At 35.5% G+C, this 15,833-nt stretch overlaps 1 protein-coding gene across 2 annotated transcripts in view; it reads right to left on the bottom strand.

Annotated features, from left to right (window-relative positions):
- Atg16 (Autophagy-related 16) overlaps positions 1 to 15,833 on the bottom strand; it is a 160,015-nt gene that overhangs the window by 32,309 nt on the left and 111,873 nt on the right. For both annotated transcript variants that reach the window (XM_089728279.1, XM_089728280.1), the window contains 2 exons: positions 3,105 to 3,225; positions 1,967 to 2,146 (listed from right to left, as the gene is read on the bottom strand). In XM_089728279.1, the coding sequence (XP_089584405.1) occupies positions 1,967 to 2,146; positions 3,105 to 3,225 (301 nt within the window). The remainder of the gene's footprint in view (positions 1 to 1,966; positions 2,147 to 3,104; positions 3,226 to 15,833) is intronic.

Below are 15,833 nucleotides of genomic sequence, written 5' to 3'. Positions count from 1 at the left end.
GTAAAATAATTGAAACAAGTTTATTCATTATGTAACCATTCATATACCAAAATGAACTTAACAAAACATAGATTCTTATGACACTAAAGTTTATTCAAAATGACCTCCGTGATTTTGAATACAGGTCTTCAATCTGCGCGGCCAGTCGTCTCTCGCAGCACGAAGAGGTCCATGTCCATATCGGCGGCTGCCTTAATCAAGGATGTCTTGAGTGACTCCAAATCGGGATGAGGCTTTGAGCACGCCTTTTCCTCCAAGTGTTGCCATATCTTGTAATCAAACGGATTCAAATCTGGACTGGAGGAGGGCCAGTCTTCGTGCCGGATGAAGTCGATTTCACGCGCCGCCAGCCAGTCTTGTGTGCTCTTCGCTCTATGAGCTGGCGCCGAATCTTGTTGGAATACCCAGTGCCTGTTATTGAACATGGTATGAGAAACAGGTTCCACAAGGTTCGTCAGGACTGTATTTTGATACACAACTGCATTCGTTTTTACACCTTTCTTCATTTAACACCCTTTTCACCGTGGTTCTGCTTAACCCCATCTGAAGGGCCAACAGTTTCTGCTTACGTTTGGGATTTCTTTGAATTCGCGCCTTCACAGCTTTTATCACTGCTGGAGTCCTAACAGACCGAGGGCGACCACTTCTTGACCTGTCATCTACACTAGAGTCTTCATTGTATCGTTTGATGGTACGATAAACGAATCTTTTGGTTATATTCAAATTTTTCAGTATGTTAAAAATTTGAATTGGTGCGTAACGCAACGATGCAACGCAATAACTGCAACACGGTCTTCTTTAAGCGTCCACTCCATATTTAAAAATGAGTAAAATTCTAAAAGTATACATTTTTATTTTCATGAACAATTCGAAATTCGAATTCAATAAACTTTTTTGTGGCCAGCATTCTAAAAGAAAAGTTTTTACTGTGTGACAATACTTATGACCTGACTAGGTAGTTATGTAATATTTATACCTTAATACAAAACGAGCTGAGATGTTTTTCCGGATGACGCCTGAATATTGAATTAGTTGACAATTATTTTGATATGATAGTTCATTCTTTTCAATATTTTCCAATACATTTATTTACTTTACTTTTACACCGTCAAGGTAGGATTACGATTAATTTATTATTATATTTTATAATATTAATTTACGATGTACTAATTGGAAACCTTAGACATTATAACGAGAATGTCACCATTCACCTTGAGCCATGAGGACAGTCTCGCTTGTATTGTTTTTTTTTTTAAATATGTACTAATTTATGTACCAAAATTTTAAATTTACTGTTTTATCAGAACGAATACACCGTATCTGTTACTGTTAATTGTCACACGCACACAATACGGGATGGCGTGATTCTACAAGTGGTTTCCTCGAGGGAAAACAGTTGTCGAGTTATATGCACCGATAGCGGCGATGTATCTGGATCGAGCGTGATGGCTAACTGTGAACTGAGGCTATTCATTTGTCTGTCGTCTGCGCGATTGCGGCGACGACGAAATCGACGTGATTTAATCAGTTTCCGAAGCACTGACGTCCCGACACTGTGATTGATTGAAAGTATCAATCTGAAAGTTTCGTGCAATGCGCAGACCCGTTATTGACAAAAAAGGGATTGATCGAGACACGCGTAACGGAAATGGGTACCGAGCGAGCACCTATCACGTTGTGTGCTGACACGAATACCGATACCGAATGCTGTGTAGTCAATTACTTGTTAATGTAACTTTTGATTATAATAATACGGATATTAAGTGGCCGTTTATGGGATACGTAACCGTTTCTCGCATGATATATTGCCATATTTAAAGTGCGTCAATATAAAATTAAGATTAATAGTTCATTTCCTCGATCGAGCTACAGATTATCTATTTCTAATAACGATTATTTTTATATCTTTCACATAATTTACTGTGAAATGAAGTGGGATGCGACTAACAAACAAAAACAAAATTACCTCTACTTAAATCGAGCGAAGTAACTTTTCCCTGAAGCATTATGTGGTTCGCCGACATCTCCGTTCGTATATCCCAGAATCGGATGCGTTTGTCGAAATGGCCGGATATTATCGTCGAGCCCGCGCCGTCAGATGTAACGAGATCATTACAGGAAGATCCTGCGAATTTTGTTTCTGTACCTGTTGACGTACGAAGTTTTAATAAAGTTAACAAACAATTAACAGTTACAAAAAATACAGTTAAAATAAAGTTAACAAGGGCAGACTGCATTTTGGATTCAGAGATTAAAAAAAGTTTTGATACTCATAATTTTTCAAAAATATTTGAGGACTATTGGATAAGCAGTGAAGTAACATTTATTATGGGATTGGCACGACGCGATGGGGTGTCTCGTGCCCGTTTGCACCTGCGGGAGTCGCGTTGATAAATTGCGCATTCGTATTGAAAAACGACTCAACCAGATCACTTTCTGTCATATTTACGGAAGACATTTCATGAGGGCTTTCAAAACTGTATACTTAATAGTATTTGGTGTTTCCAACAATATTATTTATGGTATTTTCAGCAATTTTTTTAAAACATTTTTTATCGTTCAACTATTAAAAAAGAAATAGGCATGTCCGCAATTTTTTCACTATTCTCATAAATAAAAAATATGTAATTACAAAAAATTTATGTTCAAATAAACACATATAAATTAAGGTTAAAATAATTAAATTCAACAGAATTTAAGGGTGGATTTGTTGGAGATGCGGACTTAAAGGTTAAAGTAAATGTGTAAATAGAAAAAAACATTGAATAGTGAAAATATGTAAACAAAGAATGACATGAAGTTGACGTATAACTTCTATTAATTTCGCTATTTAATATTATAGAGGTGTGATCCTTATAGCGGATGCTACCGATAATAAACAAATCTTCTCTCATAAATGTCTATTTTTATTACATTCAATTTACTAGGACCAGTTCCATCACTTATATTTGCTTCCTTGTGTATAGTCCACGAACTACTCGATGCAATGGGTTTTGATACAAAAACATGTTAGTTAGCCTATTCAGAACTTTCGACACTACTACTATAATATACTATTGTTAAATAACAATATAGTTGGAATATTAATAAAGGTACATACGTACACATTCTACTTCTAAGGTCCCATATTTTTAGCGTTCTGTCATGACTTCCTGTTATCACCTTTGTCGGTTCCCCGAGAAACTTGGCCGCCATTACTTTACCGCTATGTCCTGTTAATGTATGCTGAAACAATACATGAAAATTGGTCAGACTATATTTATGAAAAAGATTGTTGGTGAAAATATTTAAGACTGTTACGGCACGATTGTTATTACTGGTGGTAGGACCTCAAATGAGTCGGCGCGGGTAGGTACCACCACCCTGCCTATTTCTGCCGTGAAGCAGTAATGCGTTTCGGTTTGAAGGGTGGGGCAGCCGTTATAGCTATACTTGAGACCTTAGAACTTATATCTCAAGGTGGGTGGCGCATTTACGTCTATGGGCTCCAGTAACCACTTAACACCAGGTGGGCTGTGAGCTCGTCCATCGTCCACCCATCTAAGCAATAAAAAAAACCTTTTTATTACATTTAGATTACATTATAATTCTCCAAGACAAGACAAGGAAATGTACAATCGAATCACAAAATCCAAATTTATTTCATAAAGATTTTGACCCTGTTGAGGAATTAATCTAAACCCCGAGGTACATTACTTACAAACAAAATTAAACAAGAATTCCGATGTTAATTTGTGTAAAGTTCAGCTAATGATGTGGTCGGTAATAAAATGCAATGCTACTGACATGCTTCCGACTTAAGTTCTACTTATATTTACACGAAGTTCCCGCCGGAGCGCCACGAACTACGATAATTGTCTTCTGTTTATAGCGTCGTGATCGTTATACAGCTTTGGTGTTACATTTCGCGAAGAAAGTGCATTAGTCCTAGTCCTAGTGTCCGCTAATTAGTGTGTTATTCGAATTAACATTGCAGTCTATTCAAATAAAAGTCATTAATAGAACAAAATTTGAGTTCATATAAAATTTTGTATGAAAGGCATGCAGCAGAGATGCGAATGTTGCGATGGATGTGTGGAGTAACGAGAATGGATAGAATACGGAATGAATATGTTAGAGGAAGTCTGAAAGTGGTACCTGTAACAGAGAAGCTGAGAAGTGCGCGTTTGGGATGGTATGGACATGTGATGAGACTAAATGAAAATGAGGTTGGTAAGAAAATGTTAACTATGAATGTGGAAGGATATATAGGAAGAGGTAGACCTAAGAAGAAATGGATGGATTGCGTGAAAGATGATATGGGTAAGAGGGGAGTGAGCGAAGAAATGGTATATGATAGAAGAGTATGGAAAGAGAAAACATGTTGCGCCGACCCCAGGTAAATGGGAGAAGGGCAATATAATGATAATAAAATTTTGTATGAAATCTATTTTAATGTATAGCTTATGTTTAATTTAAAAATTGATTTTGTGTTCAGCGTCGATTACAGTGTCGTTGGTGATTATTCTTGGTAGTTATAATACAAAACTTGAGTAGAGTAAACTTTACAACACACCAAAACTATTAAATTACAAATGAAGTAAACAGACATTATGGATTAACATATAACAAAACTGAAGCTGATAAGAACTATTATAGGTCTTATTTGATTTTTTCTAGATAACAATCGAGTAAAACCGGGAATATTATATTAGAATAGGCACGATAGGTTGTGCTATAACAATTTATTTTATTAATTTTGATTTATTACATAGGTACCCAATCATTAGCATTGATAATAAACGTTTCACAGTTATATACATAAAACATAAACATGCAAAAGTAATTGACTAACAATTTTATTTCATATTTAATTATTATAATCAATGTCTCCATAATACCAAATTACGACTCATTTATAACATGAGTTCATTAATACACGCCGGGTTTACGGTTGTTTTAAACAATCCAACCACTCTGAAAATATGTCTATGACTTTCGAGGTAATGGACAAACAGCCGGTTGACTCTCTGTCCGCGTTCTTAATTACAAACAAAACACTCCATTATCGGACAGTGCAGTCGACAAGTCTCGTTCCATTTATGCGCAACGAACACTAACATTAACAAAGACTTGAGGACAAAACTAGGGGACAACGATACGCACTCGTTTGCCACGGACTCTTTGAATTAATTAAAGAGTGGCGGTGAGAACTAAGGATTAGGTTACGGAAATCACCGTCTCTGTTGTTGAATAATGATACAGTAACATTATATTTGTATTGTGTTTGGACGTCACGTACTTAATATAACACAATTTATTCCTTGAAAATACTATAACATTTAAATCTAGCATAAAAAAAATTGTGAACGTTTCTTTTTAGAGAATACTAGAGAAACAGAATCATCTCTTGTTGTAATGTGATATTTAGTGTTTGCCGTTGATATCGGACCCATTAAACTATTCAATCAACAGTAAAACTAAGCAGTCCTACTTAGTTTGACCTTTATATATCATATACTTTTAATTTATCATAAACGTCTAAAGAAAATAGATTGAATAATTAATGTCAATGTAGAAATAGCAGTTTCTGTGCAGTGATTTGAGCGGAATCACAACGGTACTGTACGCCTTTAATTTTATAGTATTAAAGCTAATTAAGAGTTAGCTCATTTACTGAGTTTAGTGTCACGAGTTTAATGCGCTCTTTCGTTCGCATTGAAATACGTGCTCGATTTTAATTAGAAGGATAAACGAATTTACACGGGGAAGGTTAGTGATTAAAAAGTTTATTCTCAATGCATGCTCAGGATTCCAACAGAAAACGGCACCTTATAAGCAAAATTTATGAACGAAAATCTAATCATAATATAGACGGGGTGCGTTCGAGTAACATTAAGTTAAGAATAATAATGCACTTAAGCGAATCTTAGTGATGACAAGAATGAACAATATGCCGACAAAAAGTGTGTACTTGAACAGGGAACTGGTGACTGTTTCCATTTATAATTTATATGTATCCGTTTATCCCGGTAATAGATTTGAATATTATCTAAGCGGCCGTTAGATTATAAATAAATAATATGTACGCAGCGGTCGGTGAAATAGCTCACTCCATATAAATCAGTTGATTTGAATTGCGCTCTCATTAGTGATTCTAGTTGTGGCGCGCTCTGGAGAAATACACAACTTATTACTTTGGCTACACGATTAAACCCTTATGCACAGCATCCATGTTTAGCTACTGAATACGAAACGTATCTAAAGCATACAAAGTAAGCGTTTTCGTGCCAAAATTATGTACAGCATTGGATCGTGATTTCATTAGTAGTTATTTTCAACACTTCTTTACGTCGCCTCTGAAATAGGGTCTGAAACCAAAATTTTACTAGTTACAATAAGATTGTAGATATTTTTTTATCGAGAATTTAATAAGTGCTGGGGTGCATCATTCAAATATCTGCGAATTTGGAAGATTTACTAACATATTCCACGATCACTATGCTATGTTTTTTTATTTTTTTTGTTGCAAGCCGCATTTCGGATCTGGGTCGCATTTTCATTTTTAATTTAGAAGGGCAAACAAGCACGTACCCAAAGAGTATTGTTGAACAGTAATAAGTTACGTGTACAAAGAGTGCCCACTACTGAAACAAAATTGTGGTGCATTTTGTTACGCGACGCCGCGACGGTATTTCTAGATCTCGGGAGTTGCTCGTGTGCGGTTATCATAGCGCATAAACAACGACAGGTGGCGGGTAAATCACTGCGCTGCGCGAGATATGAAGTGCGACAACAAATATAATTGACTGCCCCTCGCCGAAGCAGTAAACTATTAGTTGCGATCATTGCTACTTCAAGTTGCCGATTAAAAATAAAATACTATTCTTGAACAAAATTGTCAATGTTCCTATAGCCAGATATAAGATTAGAATCGTAGTTCAGATTCCGACAATGCTACCTGTATTTCATAAACATAAATATCTATTCATCAAAAACGCGTTGATGATTAATTTTGATTCAAGCTGATGTTATAATTTAACGGAACCGAATTTATATGGTAATTTTATTTTCAATTTGAACGAAACGACTTGAGCTTTATCCAGCGTTAGTTATTAAGTGTAGGTATATTCTTAATTTGCATAATATCTTAAAGAGAAATGAATATTTTTAATGATAAATAACAGTAACGCCATGGTAAACGTGCCCCGTGAGAATAGTATTGTTAAGGACAAGAGTTTTGAAGTGTTCAAGATACTTGTATAGATATGCTCTTTAAATAATTAAATATATCAGAGTCGCTCCTTGGCCGAAAAATACAATAAATGTTAATTATTCTGTTTCGCGTTTTCGCGTTCTTTTTCTGGGAGTTCAAGTGTGTGCATTAACTACTTTTGAAAAACTCCATTGTTTAAACGAGATTAATAATTAAACCGCCAATTATAGACTATTTTCAGATGCCATTACGAAAAAGGCAATTATGACAATTTAAAGCAATGATATTTTTCAAATGCTTGCGCTAGGTGCGAAGCTATCATTAGCGTTTATTGACCGCGAGCCGTGCAGACCGTACGCTATTCACAAGTCAAGTTATAAAACAAAGTGGCCGGCTTCATCGCGGTTATCAATGGCATTCCCATATAATCTTCTGATTGGCCGCGTGGTTATGTCGCATTAGACAGCGAAAATTATCTGCCGTTTAGTTTCTTCTTAGATTTGTCACAGAGGATCGTGCATAAACGCGATCATGGTTGCTCCTTAAAATAATTGTTTATCATGCTTCAGTAGTAGTATTAGATATTTACTGCAGTTTTATTTGGACAGAAAAAAATTGCATTACCACCCATGGACCCCAATTGGCACTAACTAAATAAATAACCGGGCACTGTCAACCCTGAAATCAAATAGTTCACAATAATTTAAATTCAGAAGTGGCTATCGCAATCATACACTTAACTATTTCCTTAAAGTGATTCTTTAAGATATGTTTAGAAGATTTGAATATTATCAGATTTCTGTATTATCAAAGATCATTTTTCATCAAGCTCTTGTGTATTCGTATAAGTTTTTTAGGATTTTCTTTGCTTCCACAAAACGATTAGAAAATTAAACAACTCGTAGTGTTATCGAAATGTTTTCATAGAATGAAATCATTTGCGATTTTGTCTATTACTATACAACCGAATCATAAATACATATACTAACCGCAAATTAGTGTTTATCTGTAACTTTTTGTTGAGCGGTAATTTTGACTGTATAAATTTAATTTATTAGTAACAATCATCTTCAATTTATGAGTTAAATTAAACGCTATTTTGTATTATATTTTATAAAGCATGTAATCTAATACTTCGGGCGTTTTAGACGCTAATGAGATTTAGGTAATGTTATTCTTTTTGTATCAGCATCTATTTCAATGAAATTTGCACGCTTGCTTTCAATTATGCCATAAATTATATTTACTGCTTGAATTTGAAAATATAAAATTTCCAAAAGATCTGCAAATTCCTAAAAATAAAAAAAAGATAACAGAGTTTTTGTATAATAATTATGTATACAATTCACTTTACCAATCCTATTTCCCATATCACTTTAAGTTTATTGCAAAAAATATACATACAGATTGCGGCTGTCAAAGACAAAATTTTTGTAACAAAATGTTTTGTATCTTAAATTTCTTGCTAAATGAAATCCCGAGATCGCATTAATTAGTTCGTAATTTTAGCATTTCCGTCGAAATGCGAATGAACAATATTTCACTGTTTATTTCATCTTTTAAAATGTTACACAGGAATACCTCGTGATATTTGAGATTTTTGTCTCTGTTATCTTTCCAAAAATTAAAAGTATACATATTTTCTATGTTCACTTACAAGCTGCAGTATTAACTCCATTTAGAGGCTGTACATTGAAAATATATTCAACTGAATTAATTGGTTGCTCTATCTTCACTTTTAGGTTACTGTATCAGCTTGACGCTCAGCACGCACTCGAAGTTTGTGCGCGCTGGGAGCAGTCGCGATGAGATCTCATCGAGACCCTATGGCGGGAGCTCTCCTTGTCGGCTGTTATCGCCCACATGTTTAGAGGACCACAGTTCTTGGGAGACCATGGCCAAGTTTTGCGACTTGGTTATGGCGTTCCGTGAGGCTGAGGATCGCGAAAGGGAGTGGGATCCCTTTTCGGCTCCTCAGCTAAGAAGGCGGAGAGGGCGGCGCATGCGCGAAGCTCCCGTTCAGCTCCTGTAGGAGCCTTCGGATGCCGGATATGGGAGCACCCGGTGCTCGGCTTTCGGTCCGGTGGTAAGGCGGCGCAATGTGGCGCGCACTATGCTGTATCGTAGGTTTCGTGCAGTCGGAGTGGTGGAGCTCGATGAGTTTTAATCGGTAGTCGTTACTGTGGGGCGGGTGCCTCGCACGCATTTTACAAGGCTAGTCTCCGCGGAGGAATTGGGAAACCTCTGTCTTCTTCTTCTCCCTCTTTGGTAGGCAGCGGCTTGGCTCTGCCCCTGGCATTGTTGAAGTCCATGGGCGACGGTAACCACTCACCATCAGGTGGGCCGTATGCCCGTCTGCCTACAAAGGCAATAAAAAAAAAACTTCTTTGGAGGCGCTGGAGTCCGACATAACGCGCTCTGTTATCTCCCTCGACCGCAAACCGTAAACGGATTTGCCCGCATTAAAAAACAAAAAAAAAGGTTACTATATACGTCGAAATCTATGAAATCAGTCTCACCCAATGCAATTCGTTTCATCATTATAATAATATAATACATTACATCTTTGATACAGTGCAAATTTATTACAGATGTATTAAAGCGAATTTTTATAATATACGACGGTAAATTGTTTGTAACGAGACATATTGCATAGCATTGACTATTTAGAAAATGTTTCAAAGAAATCGAAAAACAAATCAAACAAAGTCACTGAACGTAACTTCTTGGGATCCTCCAAAAAGTTCACTAAAAAGTCTCAGTAAACGATCACCATTTTACTGAGATTATAATTCATTTCATCTCATCTCATCTCATTAATCGATAAACGGTTATCATTCTGTAGAACCGCAAAACTTATAACGTTATTTATTGTGTGGCGAATTGTTGTAACTCTTTTATTTTTTTAAACATAAATTATTTTTACGTCTCGATCATTAATTTTAAAAGCCATCCATTTAATTTTATGTCACTTAAGTTGTCACAAGACAAATTTCGCTAATAGGGAAACGAACATAACTTTCCGATGGCTAATTAAACCGAACGAGGAGATGTGTTTTTACAAGAATTCCAAATAAATTACGGTAATGACTTGACTTTATTTCGCTAGTGCTAAAATAAGCCATGCGAGATCCAATGACAGGGACAGTTGTAGCAATGCGATTAATGTCAACGTAAAGTGATCACATTAATCGTCATTCTGTTGATTAAATGTGTACGTAACTGTATTTTATTTGCGTTGTACAGTAAACCGATTAATGAATACGCGATATGTCGTGCAAAATTTTAACTGAGAGACTGTAAACTCTAAAGTGGGCCTTCGTTTAATATTCCCGGGAACAACTTCAAATTAAAACCTTCTATAAAACCTTAACTCACTTGTTTCAATTAGCGATGTTATATATTGCTTTAATTTAAGAGTAGAGCACGCCTTATTATATACTAATATAAAATCAAACTAAACATAAAGCATTTAAGCCAAAAAAGTTCTTATCACTAAGACTGATCTCTTCCAGAAAAACATCAGGAGCATAAGAATCATCTAATGAAAAAAAGAAATTAATCGCGGTGTAACCGATTGTAAAAAAAAATGTACATATATTATTTATAGAAAACTCAAATCAATATTACTATTTTATAAGTAAAAATAAACAACTTCTTTCCAGGCGTTTAGTTTTTTTTGAGTCATATCTTCAACAGTAACGTGAAATTAATTATAAGAAATGTTCGCTGTGTTTTAAAAACAGGGTTGTGCTTTTTACGGAATGTTCTCTCGTAAAGTCTCCCATGATTAATTACAGAGGCAAGAGTTAACAAGGTTGTTCCGGTAGTCGAGCCATTGCACATAGACGTGTGCTCACGATGCGACATCTACGTTCGATTTACGGCTGGGAGCCTAAGGTCGCGACCCGTACTTTCATTATTATTAACTCCTATCATTGTGTCGGGCCTTACTTTATGTTGAATGCTTAAAAGGTAAGAGTTTGCAAGGCTCTTTTCCAAAATTTAAATATGAATGTATCGAGTGTTCTCATCTGGCCGTCTGTCTAGACTACTCTAGACACTCGTCTGAAAGTGGTACCTATTGAAGTGGCGTGCCAACATTATTTGCATGAAGTTGTTTCACGTTAAAATTTGGGACGCAAACGTGCCTAATCACTTTTGTCTTGCAATTTCATAAGGCGCCCAGATCTTTTTTGATTGAAAACGGTAAAATTCGATAACGCTAACGTCGACCGTCGTAACTCCACGTATTGAGAAAACAAGCGAATCATTCGAAAAAAAATATTTCGCACGCTAGTGTAAAATTAAGACGAACTCGGTGTAAAAGTATGTTGTAAATACACAAACTGAACGGTCGAGAACGAAGTGACCGTGTTACGATGGTTGTAATGTGTTTATGGCGTGCCGCACCTCTTCTAATGTGGATATAATAGCATTATTCGATGGTGTTTAGTGCGCGCTCTAAGTAATTGATATGGCAACTGTAATATAGTTGGTAACATTATTAATATTGCATGCGAGATGTTTAATATGTTTTTTGTTAGACTCTTTTCGTAAATTATATCTTCATTAGATACGTATTAGGTAAAATTAACACTACTTTTACATTTTAATCTTGCGTTTCTTTATTCATTGAGTTATTATTCTCTAAGTTTCGAATACCTTAATATAATAGTTTTCACGATCGTGGACAGCTGGAACTTTATCTATTTGCTGATATCCTCAAGGAAAACACAAGTCAATCAAACTATCACATCTCAAGATACTGTTAGCTTTTTTAGCACGCAAAGAAACATGAATGTTAAGAAATATTTAAATACGAAAAAAATAGGAAAATATATTTAAATTACACTTTAAATTAGTAAAGTGAGAAAACTTATATCTAATCATAATATCATCTATGCAATTAATAAAATTTAAATATAATTTTTTTTTATTACGCATTCTTTCAAGCAGTGATTTGTGTGTGTGTGTTAATATTTGGTCTGTTATATAGTTAGCGATTCTAACTAATACGGTACGCGGCGTGAGTTAGATTTCCGGTCGAAGTCGGTATTTCTTAAAGATATTTCTCATTTAGGTTCTGGGTGTATGTACATATAGCTTGAGGCCATTCAATATGACAAGCTTCTTTCGTGAATTTAATGCGGCCTCTTGTGTCTTTCACACTGAAAATTGTAGTTTATTTTTTCTATAAAATTATAACAGTGATTGATACTCTAGTAGGTGATATTGTAGAAGTTGTAGCTGTAGCGGTTGCTAATGTGTTCGCATAATTTTTTACACATTCAGAGTTCAATATTGTACAGAATATGTGGTTAACAATTATTAGAAACAGCGTGATTTTTCCCCCTACTTATTCGCGGTAACCTAAGGGGCTATTCCAGCTATGCGCGGACGGGTAGGTGAGTTCACGGGCTTAACTTGAGAATTTGCTAACACTACCCCTAGCAAGAGCAGTGCTTCGTAGAATCTACCATCAGATCGGAATCGCGACCCAGTGAGAAGACCCGGCGAGAAACTCAGTGAGCTACAGCGCAGATAATTAACGGAATCTGTTCCAGTATTGTTGAACTTGGTTCTCGCCTCAAACGTTCGATATTTATTCCTAATGTGAGAAAGTAACGCTCGGGATAAAATGCGTGATGCAAATCGTTTCCTCGCCGAGTGAAAGTCTGAACGGCATTTCGGCGTCTGTAATTCAATAACGGTCTGCAGGAAATAAACTATTATTTTTTTGTGTGCCATATAATTCGGCAGCAGCTAATATAATAAACAAACAAAAAAAAAAAAACATTTGAATCGCGTTACATTCTTAGTATTTTCATAGGTCGTTCTCAGCATCACGAACATAGTATACCGTTGAGTCTGGAATGAGGTTCGTATGCGTGAGCTTTAGGTTTGCGAGTGAGTGTTAAATGTGTCGATGGTGGTCGAGTTTACATTGTACACAAAGTGTAACGAACAAAGGATCATTCTCATTTTGTACGGCGTGAGAGACAATGACGGACCAGGAGGCTGTCTAGCGTAACGTGAGGTGAACGAATTCTAAAGCAGTTCACGATAACGTCGACGTATCGCAACAGTCTCCGTTGTAGGTTCAGTATTTCTTGCGTGAATCCTTTGCTTTATTTACATTGATGAACGCACCGAAATGAAAACCAACAAATAGTTCATCATCAAAACAAACCAAGTCTAATTTTATACAATCCTCTTCGGTGTACCGTATCCAATTTAGCTTACGAACGAGAATAAGAAACATTTTTCGTACGAAAGGTCTATGACTTTTATAACAGAACATTGATTGGTTATTTGCTGACTCAAATGTAACATACTATTTACAGGGTGCTTACGTCATTATATACATTGAAATTTTTGGTTATCGCAATAGCACAACAATAAATAAATTACTTGACCTATTTCTTTAACTATAGTATTTTGATATTGATCTGTAAAGCGATTACACACTGTAATAATTAATTTAACCGCATATCATTCTGAAATTTAAAATTGCCGTACCGTGATGAGCATAATATTGCCCAGTGTAGTGGATTTAAAGATCTCGGGCATATAAGCGTTATCTTGTCGTCCGTTACTGGATCTAGATGCAAATTAACTGACTACCCTGCACTAGACTTTCACTTCACTCGAGAATCTAAAGCTTAAGGCCTTCAGACTGTTTACATGCAAGAGCTGTTTAGTGCATTCCATCAGGGCTATTTACATATAATTTTACTTTTATAATTCATTGTATTTACGATTAAAACTACTTTTACGGTTTGATCTTGGTTTTTTTTTGATTGTCCCTAGTTACTACGTTTATTAGTTACTACGTTTCGAATACTTTAAAATTTTTATGTAAAGCCAACGCGACTTGCGATAGCCGATGATTTTTTGTTTTTATTAACATTATTCTTTCCTTTTATAATTTTAACACGGTCGACTATATATTAGACGTTAACGTATAAGTAAATCGCTATTTAAGATAACAAACACACTTGGGCTGTGATCAACATGAGGGTACCAGACTCCGTTCATCAAATTAACAGCGCGGAACCACTGTAGGGCTAACGACATAAAAAAAATTGCTTGCTCGGTCAGATTTGCGCAACAAGTTCTTTATGTACAAACATAAGCAGGCTATCTTCACTCATCAGAACCAACGAGTTTTCGTTATGGGCAATCTTAAAATAAAGTTTGAGAAGCTATCAGTGAGAAAATACTTTGAATAGTTGTTGGTTGAAACAAACAGTTTTTAATAAAAAAAATATTTTCTTTTTCTTCACCTTATCCCACTAGGTGGTGTCAGCACAGCAAATTTTTCTCTTCTATTCTCTTCTATCAACCGTCACTTCAACACCTCTTTCTCTCATATCGTCATTCACACACTTTATCCATGTCTTCTTTGGTCGACCTCTCTACCTTGCACTACCATTTTCATACATCTCCTAGTCACATGCATCTTCTCTCTACGCATCACATGTCCATACCACGCTAACCGTCCGCTCTTTAATTTGTTGATTAGCGGGACTACTTTCACACTTCCTCTGATATACTCATTCTTTATCTTGTCCATTCTTGTCACTCCACACATCCATCTCAACACGACAGGTCTAATGATCGTTTTGTAAATTCTTCCCTTGTTATAGATAAATTCTAATAAAAAAATATGATACAGTTAAATTAAATTCCAAGCGGATATTATACGTTAGCAGAGTTGATGAACAATTAACACAGTACCAGGATCCGAGCTGACAGTCGGTAGTCATAAATCTTTGCTAACTTAGTTCACACTGACGATACAGCTGTGGGAAAAGCGACGATAAAATTCTACATAATTGTTTGACTACATGAACAGTCAGTGAATGAACTTGAGTTAGTACCAACCGTGCATGTTTAGCAAGAAGTAGCGATTTACGTACGATGTACTTTTAAATACTGAGATTATAACCTCGAGAGATGTATTTGTTACGGATGGGAAATTAAGAATTGTTTTTAATAGATTTATAGTGCAAGGATGAGAAATTTTATCAGAAATCTAAAATTATATAACGATGATGTGGTCGCCACGAAAAGTTGTGGAAAAAGAGTTTCTTTCGTTGAATTATTTAATATGTTGTTCGAATATTTGTATATACAGGGTGTCTATAGGGCTCTTATTATTAAAAAAACGTATACAGGGTGTATTTTTCGCGTGAAACAAATATTTAATTTACTTTAAAAATTTCGACACATTTTTACTCAGTGCAACTCTTGATAGTTTAATTTGAAAGCGTCTGTCTGTTCATTGAAAAGTTCTGTCCGAAAAAGATAACCACTGAGAAAAACTGATACCTGTTTTAAAATCTGTGTATAAGTGGTTGATCTTTTTCTTCTTCTTGGCCTTCACTCATCCCAAGTTTTCGTAGATTAAGGTGGCTACAGAGAAGATGGTAAAAATGTATAAATTTACTAAGATAGTTCTTTTGACGTTCAACAAGTATGTACTTTCATTTATGTTGAATAAAAAATTTTTGATTTGATTTGATTTGATAGATGTATTAAAAAAAAATATTGACTCATTTTATTTTACAACGGAAAGATCAAGAAGTTCATTGTTCAATTATGATAAATTTTGCACGCTGTCACTGGAAAA

This window comes from Bombyx mandarina, chromosome 06 (assembly GCF_030267445.1).
Source record: "Bombyx mandarina strain Sakado chromosome 06, ASM3026744v2".
NCBI lineage: Eukaryota > Metazoa > Arthropoda > Insecta > Lepidoptera > Bombycidae > Bombyx > Bombyx mandarina.
This window is presented reverse-complemented; position numbering and strand designations above follow the sequence as displayed.